The sequence below is a fragment of the Oncorhynchus tshawytscha genome, unplaced genomic scaffold (genome assembly GCF_018296145.1).
Source record: "Oncorhynchus tshawytscha isolate Ot180627B unplaced genomic scaffold, Otsh_v2.0 Un_contig_6926_pilon_pilon, whole genome shotgun sequence".
Lineage (NCBI taxonomy): Eukaryota > Metazoa > Chordata > Actinopteri > Salmoniformes > Salmonidae > Oncorhynchus > Oncorhynchus tshawytscha.
Window position 1 is genome coordinate 10,903 of NW_024608016.1, and position 15,964 is coordinate 26,866.

A 15,964-nucleotide genomic window follows, 5' to 3' on the forward strand; every position below is an offset into this window, starting at 1 on the left:
GATAGAGGTGAGAGACTTTTCCAACTCCAGCAGGGTGCCCAGATCACCCTGGATTAAGCCCTCACCTTTCTGAGTGTGGCAGCCTCCATCGGATGGAATGAGCCGGTGCTCTGCACTCTGTTCCGCAGTGGACTGCATGAAGAGGTCCAGACGGAGTTGGCATGTCGTGATGACAACATATCCTTGGATGCTCTCATTCCGATAGCCATCCGTCTGGATAACCTTCTTTGGGAGCGCTGGTGTCCACCTCATCACTCGTCTACCTGCTTTGGCTGTCTGAGGCAGAGCCTGAACCCATGGAGGAAGGGGGCACACACCTCTCTGTGGCAGAGCGGCGTCGCCGGAGACAGCTGGTGCCCTGTGGTGTCCGGTGCGTCCCACCCCGGGCTCAACTAGAGCAGAGGGGCGGCCCTGTGACCTTCCGTCTCCCAGGGTAGGCGTGAGTATTCCATTATCATCGTTTTACACCAAACCCTTTCTGGTTCCCATTTCACTGGCTGGCTGGCCCTCAAGTGTTGTCTCTACAGCTCTAGTCGACTCCAGTGCGGCAGAGAACGCCCTCAACTCCTCCCTGAACTTATTAACTTCATACCCGCTATCCTCTCCTTTTCCTGTCCAAGCTCTGGATAAACAACCATTGGGATCCAGCACAGTTATGCACATCACAGCACCCCTCACCCTCACCGTGGGACCCATGCCCCAGGAAAGCCAGTCCAAAAATCTGTCATCCTGTATTGTTGGCCCGTCTTTTGTGACGTAGAAGTGGACATGTACTCAATCCAAACCGGTCTACTTTTGCTCCTTCCGATGCTCTAAGTCGCCAATCTACTGACCACCGGTCCTGGCAACCATCATTGTGCACACCTGGACATCATCACCACCCTGATTACTCTCCCTTCATGTAGCCTCAGTCATCAGGCAGTATTGGTTTTGTTCAGTACTCTTCTCCTGTTTTGTTTATCTGTTTTCTCATCATTAAACTTACCTTCTGCACCTGCTTCCTGACTCCAAGCGTTTACGTTACAACCATTGATATGTTCTAGTCCATTTTGACACCTTAAATGTCTTCTTATTGTGAGAAATGTCACAGGTCACTCAAAACATTGATTAATTATTTCAAAAGTTTTATTTCAAAATTATTTCAATTTTTTTTTGTGAAATATTATTTTGTATGTCTTTTTGAGATGATCGATTCAACTAAATTAAATGGATATTACATTTATGTCATGCCCTGATCTGTTTCACCTGTCCTTGTGATTGTCTCCACCCCCTCCAGGTGTCACTGTCACGACTTCTGCCGAAGTCGTTGCCTCTCCTTGTTCGAGCGGTGCTCGGAGGTTGACGTCACCGGTCTTCTAGCCATCATCGATCCATTTTTCATTTTCCATTGGTTTTGTCTTGTCTTCCCACACACCTGTTTTCAATCCCATTCATTACCTGTTGTGTATTTAACCCTCTGTTTCCCCTCATGTCTTTGTCAGATATTGTTTATTGTCAGTGTAGTGTTATTTGTATAGGTGCGCGACAAGTCTTCGTACCCATATTTGTTTATATTCATTTTTCTTATTAGTGTTATGGAGCATGTTACTTGGACATTTATTAAAATACTCCATTTTGCATTCCGTTTGACTCTCCTGCGTCTGACTTCCCTGCCACCTACACACACGTCTCTGACAGAATCTCTGACCAAATATAATATATGAAGTCAGCAGGAGAGGACACTATGCTCATGGAGATGGAGGAACGCGTCCGGGAACAAGCGGAGGAGATTGACTGTTTGAGCGCCGTCATGGATCGCATTGTCCAGAATATGGACCGCTGGGGGAGGCAGGGAGTTTCTCCAGGGCCTCCACCACCACAACCGGGATCTCCCTTGAACACTTTTTCCACTCCTGAACCGAACAAGATCCATTTACCCCTACCCACAGGATACAATGGAGATACTGCCGGCTGCCAGGGTTTCCTCCTTAAACTGAGTTTGTATCTGGCCACGGTCTCCCCAGTACCATCGGACCGTGAGAAGAGTTGGACCATTTTGAGGAGTTCACCCGCCATTTCCAGATAGTATTCGCGGTGAGCGCCTCTATCATCTGAGGCAGGAGATGAGGAGTGCACAGGAGTTTGCTTTGGAGTTTAGGACCTTGGCTCCCGGCGCTGGATGGAGCGACAGGGCCCTGATCGACCATTATAGTTGTAGTCTACGCGAGGACGTCTGTCGGGAGCTAGCCTGTAGAGACACCACCCTCAACTTCGACCAGCTGGTGGACATGTCCATCAGGCTGGACAACATGCTGGCTACTCGTGGACGTCTAGATCGGGGTCTGGTTGTTCCATCCTCCCGCACCCTCTCTCCCGAACCTATGGAATTGGGAGGGATGGTGCGCAGGGAGACCGGAGGGGGTTCCCGCTGGAGCACCATCTATGGATGCAGAGATCACACTGCTGGTCGGTGCAGGGTTGTTTCCTCTGGGAATAGAGAAGGCAGGCAGGGCACTCTGGCATCACCCCAGGTGAGTAGGCACCATTCTCATCCAGAGCCCTCTGTTGCACTAATGTTTGTCTCTGTCACTTTTCCGGATTTTTCCCTGCATTCCCAGTATAAGGCACTAGTAGATTCAGGCACGGCTGGGAATTTCATTAATAAAAATGTAGCTCATAGTTTAGGGATCCTTATTGTTTCTGTGGCTATGCCTTTCCCTATTCATGCCTTAGATAGTCGACCATTAGGGTCAGGGTTTATCAGGGAGGTCACCGCACCTTTGTCTATGATAACGCAGGAGGGTCACAAGGAGAAGATGAGTATTTTCCTTATTGTTTCTCCTGCGTATTCTGTGGTGCTAGGCCTACCCTGGTTAGCTTGTCATAACCCCACTGTTTCTTGGCCACAGAGGGCTCTCACTGGGTGGTCGAGAGAGTGCTCATGTAGGTGTTTAGGGGTTTCCGTTGGTGCTACTACGGTGGAAAGTCCAGACCAGGTCTCCACCTTGCGCTTTCCCCCGAATATACCGATTTGGCTCTCGCCTTCTGTAAAAAGAAGGCAAATCAATTACCACCCCATCGACGGGGGGGGGATTGTGCGATAGATCTGGTAGACGCTGCATATCCCAGGAGTCACGTGTATCCCCTGTCGCAAGCAGAGACAGTGGCTATGGATACATATGTTTCTGAATCCCTGCGTCAGGGGTACATTCAGCCATCCATTTCACCCGTCTCTTCGAGTTTCTTTTTTGTGAGGAAGAAGGATGGCAGTTTATCGAGGTCTAAATAAAATCAAGGTGAAATATAGTTACCCGCTAACTCTGATAAATACGGTTATTGAGTCAATGCACGAGGCATGCTTCTTCACAAAATTGGATCTCAGGAGTGCGTACAATCTGGTGCGTATTCGGAAGGGTGATGAGTGGAAGACAGCATTTAGCACCACTTCAGGTCATTATGAGTACCGTGTCATGTCATATGGGTTGATGAATGCTCCATCAGTCTTTCAATCGTTTGTAGATGAGATCTTCAGGGACCTGCATGGACAGGGTGTAGTGGTGTATATCGATGATATTCTGATATACTCCGCTACACGCACCAAGCATGTGTCCCTGGTGCGCAGGTTGCTTGGTCGCCTGTTGGAGCATGATCTATATGTCAAGGCTGAGAAATGCTTGTTCTTCCAACAATCCATCTCCTTCCTAGGTCATCAGATTTCCACTTCAGGAGTGGAAATGGAGGGCGACCCAATTACAGCCGTGCGTATTTGGCCGACTCCAACCACGGTAAAGGAGGTGCGGCATTTTTAGGGTTTGCCAATTACTACCGGACATTTATCTGGGGTTTTGGTCAGGTTGCTGCTCCCATTACCTCACTAATAAAGGGGGGCCCAGTGCGCTTGAGCGAAACTATGATGTGGGGGACCGGGAGCTGTTAGCTGTCGTAAAAGCCTTGAAGGCGTGGAGGCATTGGCTTGAGGGGGCTAAACACCCTTTTCTCATCTGGACTGACCACCGCAATCTGGAGTACATCCGGCAGGCGCAGAGACTAAATCCTCGCCAGGCAAGGTGGGCCATGTTTTTCATCATTTTGTGTTTACTCTTTCTTACAGACCAGGCTCCCAGAACGTCAAGGCAGAGGCATTGTCTCGGCTGTATGACACAGAGGAGCGGTCCATGGATCCCACTCCCATACTTGTAGGGTGAGAATTTCCCTCTTTCCCGGTTCCCTTCCTTCCTGTTAGGGTCAGGTTAATAGTCCCCTACCTTCCCAGTAGGCCAAGTATGTTCTGACCGTCAAGTAGGTCTAGTGTATCCTGCCATGCTAGGCCATAAGTTAGCTGCCCCGTCTGCAGGTCTGCAGTCCCCTGCCCAGCTCAGATTGCAACCCCTTACATGAGTTGTTCGACAGTTCCCTATCCCACTAGGCTTTTATCCCCCTGCTAGGCCATTAGTTAGCTTCTCCGTCTGCAGGTCTGTAGTCTCTTGCCCTGCACAGATTGCAGACCCCTACCTTTGTTGTTAGGCAGTTGCCTACCCCACCAGGGTTAGAGCCTCCTGTCTTGCTAGGCCCCAAGTGCATTCTATTAGACTCGCAGTCTGCAGACATAGTCATCCCACCATGCTTAGGGCCTCCTGCCTTGCTAAGCCATAAGTTACCTGTGCAAGGTTCTCAGTTCTCAACACTCGTTAGCCCTCAGTACCTAGCACTAAGTCATTGGTCCTTAGTCTCCAGCTGCACTAGGTCATTGGTCTCCAGCTACACTAGGTCATTGGTCTCCAGAGTCGTTCTCCCTGTCAGGTTCATAGTCATTCTCCCTGGCAGGTCTAGTGTCGTTCTCCCTGTCAAGTTCAGAGTCATTTCCCATGGCAGATTCAGAGTCGTTCTCACTGTCTCCAGCTGTAGTCTGCCCTCTGTACACTGCTCTGCCATGCTATAGGTTCAAGCAGTCAGCTCCCTCAGTGCTACATGCCAAACCACCTGCCCTAGTTCTAGGCCTTGGGTCTCCCGTCTCGCTATACCCGGAGTTATCTGCTCCTCTAGATGTGCAGTTAGACAGTTCACAGCCCTCAGCCTGCACCCAGTCACCTATATTAGCACTAGCCTATAGTAGTTCCCTGCTTGGCTAGTTTTGCGGCCTCCCACTATACCTGGCTTGCAGTCCTCAGATTTAGTAGTGGGTTCCAAGTCCCCTGCCCTGCTAGGCCGTCAGCTCCCCGACATGGGGAACGACCATTCCCTTACCTGGGGGGCCTGATGTCTCTAGCTGCCTCCAGATCCCTGATGATCCTCGCCCAGGGGTCCCCACAAGCTCCACCATGGGAGTTAGCACTTTTAGCAGTGGTGAAAGAGTCACCAGCCGCAGCCAGTGAGCTGCCAATAACTGTTTGGCCAGCATGCTAATTCATCCGCCACAGTAGGAGAGCCACCAGCTTCAGCTTCAGCCAACCTCTGGCATTACACTCAGCGTCTAAGGATGGGGACCAGCTGCCCTGCACCAGCTGAGTTAGAGGGCCCTCCCCCACCCAAATTGCATTCCATGAAGCGGCCATGGACTGTCTCCGAGTATCTATGTACCTCCCTCGTGGGGCGGCCCCTAAGCCATGCCTTTTCTACAGGGTAAAATGTAGACCTTGCCTCATAACTAGGTACGCCCGAGAATTGCCCCAAAGGCGGAAGACGCCAACTCCGACACAAGGGTATAAGACATGTGAGTTAAATAATAATTAACATATCAGACTAAGTGACCCGAGCTGCAGCCAAGGTCTGAGTAGTCAACGAACCCAAAACGCAACATGAGGTTGAAGACAAAGGAACCCTTTTCTACCCATGCTATGGATGAGTAGCTACATCTAAGCGGGTGAATTGAAGCTGGACCACCTGGTCTCCACTCCCCATCGAAGTGTGTATCTACACTGTTTTCATTCCTAATCTGTGAGCCCTGAGCTATAGGGCTGGCTGTCCTCAGAAGACCCCTTTCAGAACAAGGGCGAGGAATCAGACCACTAAGCCAAAAGGACACTGACATCGTGAGGACAACCGGAGAGTTGCACCAGAGAAGTGCGCCATTGAGAAGCCTAAACGGCCCACGTAATTACAACATTATATTCTGACCCATAAGAGCGGCAGTTCGGGGAAAGTTTAGGTTTAAAATAAGCATGGCTGACAAATGCACCCAAATGTATGTTTCTCTTGTGTACATTCTCTTTTTCTCTCTCTTTGAAATGCCCATTTTGGGTAACACACGTCATAGTGTGTTGTTCCTTTATACTAAGTTCTAATCAATAGCCTAGACTGTGTTTTTGTGTATGTGTATCTTTTATTATCATTTTAGCTAATAATTATCCTGTTGTAAAATCAATATTCTGATATTCTTTGAGTTAATTTTGGAAATAGAAACTCAATAAAACACATTTTTCCATGGTGCCCCAGGTTAATGAGTTAATAATTGCCTGATTCATTTAATCATGCAATTATAAACCGTTAATCATTCAATGAGCAGCAGTCGTCACATTAACCGATACAACGCCACGACAGTAAAATTAGATATGCTAAGAACAGGCTTTTCAGAGACTTTGGCCTTTTAAATAATTGTGACCCCATTAGAGACTGTGCCATTTAGGTTAGAGGCCATTTTGTGGATGTTAATATTTCCATAGGAAATTTGAGGGCTGCTGTAAAAAAAAGCTGTCTTGCTCCACTCCTCTCTACTTCCCTTCAGTTTCCCTTAAGTCACGTTAGTTTGGCTGCTTAGCCTACCCTCACTAATCAACCAAGGAGAGTGCTTGGAATTGCGCATCTTGACACTGCACCCGCCCACTTAGGTCAAAGTGTTATCGTTGCCCGAAGGGAGAAGACGCACATTTCTGAGGACTTTTTATTGTCAACAGTAACATAAATATCTGATTTTCAAGCGTGCGTTGTCCAGATGTGCATTTCCAAGTGATCTAGGAACATAACAGCTTACTTAAATCTCACAAAACTCTGTTTTGGAAGATATGACGAAAATAACGCTATTTAGACTTTGTACAACATTTATACACTAGAATCAATATTTCTGTCTAATGTTGATGCAACATCAGCCTTTTTCAACCAGAGAAGTTGGTTTTTGAGTTCAGCTGCTCTTTAAGGTCTCAAAAGGATCTAGATAACATCAATGGATAAAAAATAAACACAAAACACAGAGGACGTTAAAGTAAATATTTTGAATATTTTTTTCCAAAACAGCCACACTGTTGTAATAGTGTGATGTGTAACTTCAGACACAATCCAAAAATGCAAACATTTACGTTGGTTTGGAGTGACTTGTAGCAGTTCATAGACTGCTAAGGAAACCAATATGTAAATATATACCTTACTGAAATTTTACAGTTAAACGATCAGTACCTTTAAAGGCCCAGTAAGAGTGCAGCCAAACAAAGCAACATTTGAAAATAGTTAAAAGATTGAAGCACTGGAAATATTTCCCTGTTTTATGATTAGTTTGTGGTTGTGAGGTTGACAACATTAGCAAAATATTTGCAATTCAACACTTCCTTACGTCTTTACAAATAGTTGTTAAACAACAGTGTTTGTGAATTAAATGTTAAATATATTTCCTTAAACATCCTGTGTTGTGTACTGTACTTATTATTTTATCATTGTCATGCCTACTCCTGCTCCCTCTGCACTCGGCGTCGCTGGTCTACTAACCACCATTCCAGGCAAACCACGTTGTGCAACCATCATTGCACACACCGGCTCCCCATAACACCCCGGCCATCCTACAATCCAAGCTTGATGCCCTCAATCTCACACAAATTATCAATGAACCGACCAGGTACAACTCCAAATCCGTAAACACTGGCACCCTCATAGATGTCATCCTAACTAACTCGCCCTCCAAATACAACTCTGCTGTTTTCAATCAAAGTTAGGAACAAATATACACAGTTAGTTAGAAAAAGCTAAGGCTATCTTTTTCAAACAGAAATTTGCATCCTGTAGTATTAACTAAAAAAAAAAGTTATGGGACACTGTAAAGTCCATGGAGAATAAGAACACCTCTTCCCAGCTGCCCACTGCTCTGAGGCTAGGAAACACTGTCACAACCGATAAATCCACTATAATTGAGAATTTCAATTATTATTTCTCTACAGCTGGCCATGCTTTCCACCTGGCTACCCCTACCCCGTAAAGCCCCGCCTTATCTCAGCTCACTGGTCACCATAGCAGCACCCACTCGTAGCACGCGCTCCAGCAGGTATATCTCACTGGTCACCCCCAAAGCCAATTCCTCCTTAGGTCGTCTTTCCTTCCAGTTCTCTGCTGCCAATGACTGGAACAAACTGCAAAACGTCTCTGAAGCTGGAGACTCATATCCCCCTCACTAGCTTTAAGCACCAGCTGTCAGAGCAGCTCACAGATCACTGCACCTGTACATAGCCCATCTGTAAACAGCCCATCTATCTACCTACCTCATCCCCATACTCTATTTCTTTATTTATTTTGCTCCTTTGCACCCCAGTATCTCTACTTGCAAGTCTCGAGGTATTGCTCGCCTGAGGTAGAGTATCTGATGATAACCTGTAGACCACACTATCATCCAAGAGAGTTCTCATCTATATTATTTGTATCCGTCTATTTACCACCACAGACCGATGCTGGCACTAAGACCACACTCAACCAATGCTATAAGGCCATAAGCAAACAAGAACATGCTCATCCAGAAGCAGCGCTCCTACTGGCCTGGGACTTTAATGCAGGTAAACTTAAATCGTTTTTTACCACATTTTTACCAGAACGTCACACAGATACATACAAAGCTCTCCCCCGCCCTCCATTTGGCAAATCTGACCATTATTCTATCCTCCAGATTTCTGCTTACAAGACAAAACTAATGCATTAAGTACAAGTGACTCGCTCAATGCGGAAGTGGTCAGATGATGTTGATGCTACTCTACAGGACTGTTTTGCAAGCACAAAATGGAATATGTTCTGGGATTCATCCAATGGCACTGAGGAGTTTACCACCTCAGTCATCATCTTCATCAATAAGTGCATTGATGAAGTAGTCCCCACAGTGACCGTACGTACATATCCCAACCAGAAGCCATGGATCACAGGCTACATCCACATCGAGCTAAAGGCTACAGCTGCCGCTTTCAAGGAGCGGGACACTAATCCGGACCCTTATAACAAATCCCGCTATGCCCTCAGACGAACCATCAAACAAGCAATGCTTCACAACTGCCATGTTCCAAACACACCAAGACAGTCGTGAAGAGGGCACAACAAAACCTTTTCCCCCTCAGGAGACTGAAAAGACTTGGCGTGGTTCCCCAGAACCTCAACAAGTTCTACAGCTGCTCCATCTAGAGCATCTTGACCGGTTGCATCACTGCCTAGTATGGCAAGCGCTGGGCCTCTGACCGTAAAGCGCTACAGAGGGTAGTGCGTACGTCCCAGTACATCAGTGGGGCCAAGCTTCCTGCCATCCAGGACCTATATAATAGGCGGTGTCAGAGGAAAGACGATAAAATTGTCAGAGACTCCAGTTACCCAAGTCATAGACTGTTTTCTCTGCAACAGCACAGCAAGCGGTACCAGAGCGCCACGTCTAGGAACAAAAGGCTCCTTAAACAGCTTCTACCCCCAAGCCATAAGACTGCTGAACAATTAATCAAAATGCCACCAGACAATTACATTGATCCCCCCCTCCATTTGTTTTGTACTCCTCTGCTACTCAGTGTTTATTATCTAAGCATAGTCACTTCACCCCCCCCACACACACACACACACACACACACTGACTCAGTACCGGTACCTCCTGTACATAGCCTCATTATTGTTATGTCATTGTGTTATTTTTTACTTTACATTGTTTGGTATATATTTTCTTAACTCTTCTTGAACTGCAATGTTGGTTAAGGGCTTGCAAGTAAGGTCTACAATTGTTGTATTCGGAGCATGTGACAAATACATTTTGATTTGATTAAATCGGTGAAAACAATCTCATCTCTAACGATCACTAAGGCTGAATGACAGGCTAGCTGGGCACAGCAACATCCAATCCCCTATTACATCATGCTTTCATTAATTCTTTGTTTATTTAACCGTTTGTTTATATGTGTGCTCACGCATGTACGCACGCGCGCGTGTGTGTGTATGTGTGTGTGTGTGGATCAAAGACGCTGGGGAGGGGAGTTTAAGTCAGTAACTCAGGGATAAATAGAGAGGCAGAGCTCAGAGTTTGTCAGAAGACGGACCTGACAGGGTCAGACACAGGACCAAGCAGGAGCAGGACCTCAGCATTTTTACCTTTATTACAAATGGAGAAACATGAAGATGTTCAATACTGTTTTCAAGACAGAAACTCTTCTTGCAGAAAGGCTTTGCTATCAACATCTATCTACATAACACTGTACATCATCTTCTCATTGTTTTCAGCGGTTACAGTATTTTTGAACGTACTGGTGATCATCTCCATCTCTCACTTCAAGCAGCTCCACACTTCAACCAACCTGCTCATCCTCTCTCTGGCTGCATCAGATCTCCTGGTGGGATTGATTGTGATACCAGTAATGACTGTAGCAATAATGGAACCATGCTGGGGTTTTGGGGAATATTTCTGTGCGTTTCATGCCTACATCTCCTTTTTATGTACTTCTTTATCTCTGGGTAATTTGGTCTTGATATTTGGTCTTGATATCTATTGACCGCTATGTTGCTGTGTATGATCCCTTATTGTACCACTCTAAAATAACAATAACAAGAATGATGTGTTGTATATCCATTACCTGGTGTTGTTGTATCATATACCGTGCTGCTATTATAAAAATGTTTGTAAATGTACAAGTACGAAGTAGGTGTTTGAAAGAATGTTTTACTGTTGAAATAACCTGGGGTAATATCATCGACCTTGTAATTACAATGGTTGTCCCGTGTTCTATTATTATAACACTTTATATGAAAATCTTTGTGGTGGCCAGATCACAGGCCAGAAAGGTATTTTCAAAAGAGGCTGCCAGCGTGTCTGGTGTTAAAACTGCACAGGCAAATAAGTCTGAGAGGAAAGCAGCAAAAACTCTGTCTGTTGTTGTTTTCAACTATCTCATTTGTTGGATTCCATTTCTGTTTTCTTCTTTCTTTCTCATGTCTTTTTTAAGTGATAATGTATCATTTATCATCGGTCTTCTGCCTCTTGTTAATTCTTTTATCAATCCAATCATTTATGCTTTCTTTTATCCATGGTTCAAAGTGACAGCTAAACATATTTTAACTCTGAAACTATGTTTGACAAACATAAGTTTAATATAGTTTTGTTATACAATTGTTGTAATTGCTTCATTCATGTAATAATACACTGACATGACTAATCTCAGTGTTGTTGTCATATATGTGGTGTTGATGCAGAATAATTCAAATATATGTAGACATTGTGGATTGTATATTCCAAATACCAAAGTCTGTTGTTGTTCCATGTTATTTAATTATAAACAGTATGTAAATATTCTAAAAGATATTTTTTAGGACGTCATGAGTCTTTATGTAGGTTTTACATCATCCTCTAGTGACTCAATAGTGACACACATGCCTTCAACAAGTGCAGTAAAATTAAAATGTACAATTGGATATCAGATAATGTTCAAGTATAACTCAATTGTGCATTGTGAAAGTAGAGTATGGTCAAGTGTAGGAATGTGCAATTATGAGTAACACTTCAGTAATAAACCATTTGTAAGGCATTTACAGTTTGCTTACCATTTATTAATCATTACCCCCACATGTGTTAAATGTTTCTCAGCTAGGGATTCTCACATTTATAAATTACTACTATATGCATTAATGATTAAGCACAACAGATCAGAAGAACGCAGCAGATACTTCAACCTCAGCATACTGGGAATGAACAGTACCACTACTCTCACTACCACCACTCTCACTACATCACTGCTGCCAGGTCAGGGGTCACACCAGAGCAGCTCTCTCAGATGCTGTGGAGATAATTCATCAGATGTTTAATACATATCTGTATAAACCATTTACTGATCATTAGTAAAGTAGTTTTCCAGTCTCTAATCTAAATGGAGGACTATTCATACTTTATTAATACTTTATAAATGTTTGAACAATGACCAGTGTAATTTATCACAAAAAGATGGACATGCTATTGGTAGACATTCCAGAAGTACCTGATGCTCCTTATTAACATATTTAGCAGATGTTATTGTGGGTGTAGTGAAATGTTTTTCTTCCTAGCTCCAACAGCGCAGTAGCATCTAACAATTCACAACAATACATACACGCATCTAAAAGTAAAATAATGGAAATGAGAAATATATAAATATTTGGACAAGTAATGTCTGAGTGGTATTGACAAAAAATACAGCAGAATACAGTATGTACAGATGAGATGAGTAAAACAGTGTGTAAACATTATTAAAGTGACTAGTGTTCCATTATTAAAGTGACCAGTGATTCCATGTCTATGTACATAGGGCAGCGTCCTCTAAGGTGCAGGGTTGAGTAACTGGGTGGTAGTCGGCTTGTGATGGTTAATTAACAGTCTGATGGCTTTGAGAAAGAAGCTGTTTGTCGGCCTCTTTTTCCCAGCTTTGATGCACCTGTACTGACCTCGCCAGGGGATCTGAATACTTCCCGAATGCACTGTATGTATGACAATGGCCTCAAATAAAAGCTGACATTCTATAAGGTCAACTCATATTAAACAAAATCTCATATCCAAAGTGCTGGAGTAAAGTACTTTGGATATGGACACTGCAGAGTGAAATAGGGGACAGGGATTACTTTCAGTATGTGCAGTAGCCAGAGGAAGGCAGTATAACTCATAATCTGTGACAGAGGGATAAAATTATTTATTCTATACTGAACAAAAATATAAACGCAACATTTTACTGAGTTACAGTCATATAAGGAAATCAGTCAATTGAAATAAATGTGTAAGGCCCTAATCTATGGATTTCACATGATTGTGAATACAGATACGCATCTGTTGGTCACTATATACACTATATATTCAAAAGTATGGGGACACCCCTTCAAATTAGTGGATCTGGCTATTTCAGCCACACTCATTGCTGAAAGGTGTATACAATTGAGCATACCACCATGCAATCTCTATAGACAAACATTGGCAGCAGAATGGTCTTACTGAAGAGCTAAGTGACTTTCAACGTGGCACCTTCATAGGATGCCACCTTTCCAACAAGTCAGTTGTCAAATCAAGTCAAATTTCTGCCCTGCTAGAGCTGTCCCGGTCAACTATAAGGGCTGTTGTTGTGAAATTGAAACATCTAGGAGCAACAATGACTCAGCCGCTAAGTGGTAGGCCGCACAACCTCACCGAAAGGGAAGGCCGAGTGCTGCAGCGCATAACGAGTAAAAATCCTCTTTCCTCGTTTGCACATCTCGCTACTGAGTTCCAAACTGCCTCTGGAAGCAACGTCAGCACAAGAACTGTTCATCGGGAACTTCATGAAATGGGTTTCCATGGCCTAGCAGCCGAACACAAGCCTATGATAACCATGCACAATGCCAAGTGTCGGCTTGAGTGGTGTAAAGCACGCAGTCATTGGACTCTGGAGCAGTGGAAAAGCCTTCTCTGGAGTGATGAATCACGCTTTACCATCTGGCAGTCCGACGGATGAATCTGGGTTTGGCGGATTCCTGGAGAACACTACCTGCCCCAATGCATTGTGCCAACTGTAAAGTTTGGATGCACAATAACGTTCTGGGGATGATTTTTAATGGGTTGAGCTAGGCCCCTTAGTTCCATTGAAGGGAAACCTTAACACTACAGCATACAATGACATTCTAGACTTTGGATGTGTCCCAACCGGGAGTCCCATAGGGCAGCGCACAATTGGCCCAGCGTCACCCGGGTTTGGCCGGTGATGCCCGTGTACTGATGTTGAAGACTGACATGCGTAAATAATCATGTTGAAACATGAGGTGATGGTGGTGGATGAATTGCACTACAATGGGCCTCAGGATCTCGTCACGGTATCCCTGTGCATTCAAATTGCCATCGATAAAATGGAATTGTGTTCGTTGTCCGTAGCTTATGCCTGCCCATACTATAACCCCACAGCCACCATGGGTCACTTAACAAAATGTGGAATAAATCAACAGGTCTATATACTTTCCAAATGCACTGTATATCATAAGATAGTGTTGCAATTACAATTATTTTTAAGACCAATACATCCTTAACTATTTCAACATTGGGGAGTACGCAAGCTATTGAAGAACTAGGACATTTTCAGCTTCCAGGAATTGTGTACAGATGTTGAAGACGGATATGCGTGAATTATCATGCTGAAGCATGAGGTGATGGTGGCGGATGAATGGCACTACAATGGGCCTCAGGATCTCGTCACGGTATTTCTGTCCATTCAACAATGGTTACAGAAATGTTTTACTTGCTATGACTGTGATATACAATATTTTTTTATCAGCCTTGGTTGAATGCAGTGACTGTACGTTACTAAGGACAAGAGCACCCGCTAAATGACCAAAATGTAAATGTAAAAATGAAAACTTGCAAAGAACACTGGGTAATATGTACCTACATGGGCAACTCCTGTAATATACTGTAAAATAAATTACAGTAACTTACTGGCCAATTACTTCCAGTAAGTTACTGTATATTTTACAGGAACTTTTTTACAGTGTGGTTCCGGTTGCACCTACTGGGACAGCACCGGCCTGCAGTTGGCCTCATGGCACCTTGAACAATGACAGGCTGAGGGCCTATTTGATCAGGAGGAACTGGTCTGCGCCAGAGAAAGCTGCTCCACTGGTTGCAGGACGGAAATTTTGAAGAACAGATGTTTCTCTACACAGCCGTGGCAGCTGCCGCTCCAGCCTGACACCATTCTACCTGACAAAACAAGACATTAGGTTCACACCTAGGTTTCAATTTACAATATTTTTAATGTCAAACCAAATTACATTTTATTAGTCACGTGCGCCAAATACGCATGTGACATGCATAAAGTGAAATGCTTAATTACGAGCCCCTAACCAACAATGCAGTTGAAAAAAAATACAGATAAGAATAAGGAATAAAAGTAACAAGTAATTAAAGAGCGAGACTATATACAGGGGTTACCGGCACAGAGTCAACGTGCGGGGCCACCGGTTAGTTGAGGTAATATCTACATGTAGGTAAGAGGGGGAGGGGGGGCAATGCAGATAGTCTGGGTAACCATTTGATTAGATGTTGATGAGTCTTATGGCTTGGGGGGTAGAAGCTGTTTAGAAACCTCTTGGACGGAGACTTGGTCATCCAGTACCGCTTGCCGTATGGTAGCAGAGGGAACAGTCTATTACTAGGGTTGCTGGAATCTCTGCCAATATTTTGGGCCTTCCTCTAACACCACCTTGTATAGAGGTCCTAGATGGCAGGAAGCTTGGCCCCAGTGATGTACTGGGCCGTTCACAGTACCCTCTGTAGTGCATTGTGGTCGGAGGCCGAGCAGTTGCCATACCAGGCAGTGATGTAACCAGTCAGGATGCTCTCGATGGTGCAGCTGTAGAACCTTTTGAGGATCTGAGGACCCATGCCAAATCTTTTCAGTCTCCTGAGGGGGAATAGGTTTTGTCGTGCCCTCTTCACAACTGTCTTGGTGTGCTTGGGCCATATTCCAAGATGCCGTAGCAGTCGGACGTCTGTTTTTGTCTTATATATATATCGCTTTCTTCGTATATATTTCGTCACTATTTTTAATATTTTTCATCTCAATTTCCATCTACGGACTGAACATACTCTCCTGCAACCCGCCTCACCCAATGTGGTACGGCTCTGCTATTTTTTATACTTTAGAACCGGCACACCCATCAGAAGCTAGCCAGCTAACTAGCTACTAGCTAGTAGTCATTTAGCCACTGCTAGCGGTTATCACCGTTAACTCGGACATCAGCCATCCTCAGCCCGGTCAACTCGTGCTCTGTCTGCACAGTGCGATATCAACCCAGAGCA

General features: G+C 44.6%; 1 protein-coding gene across 1 annotated transcript; it reads left to right on the forward strand.

Annotated features, from left to right (window-relative positions):
• The first annotated feature begins 9,977 nt into the window (after positions 1–9,977).
• On the forward strand, positions 9,978–11,358 carry LOC121843215 (trace amine-associated receptor 13c-like). The gene is given in 2 exon segments (XM_042312796.1): positions 9,978–10,643; positions 10,645–11,358. Coding segments are annotated over 2 exon segments (987 nt in total). The 5' UTR covers positions 9,978–10,289; the 3' UTR covers positions 11,278–11,358.
• Positions 11,359–15,964: the final 4,606 nt, after the last annotated feature.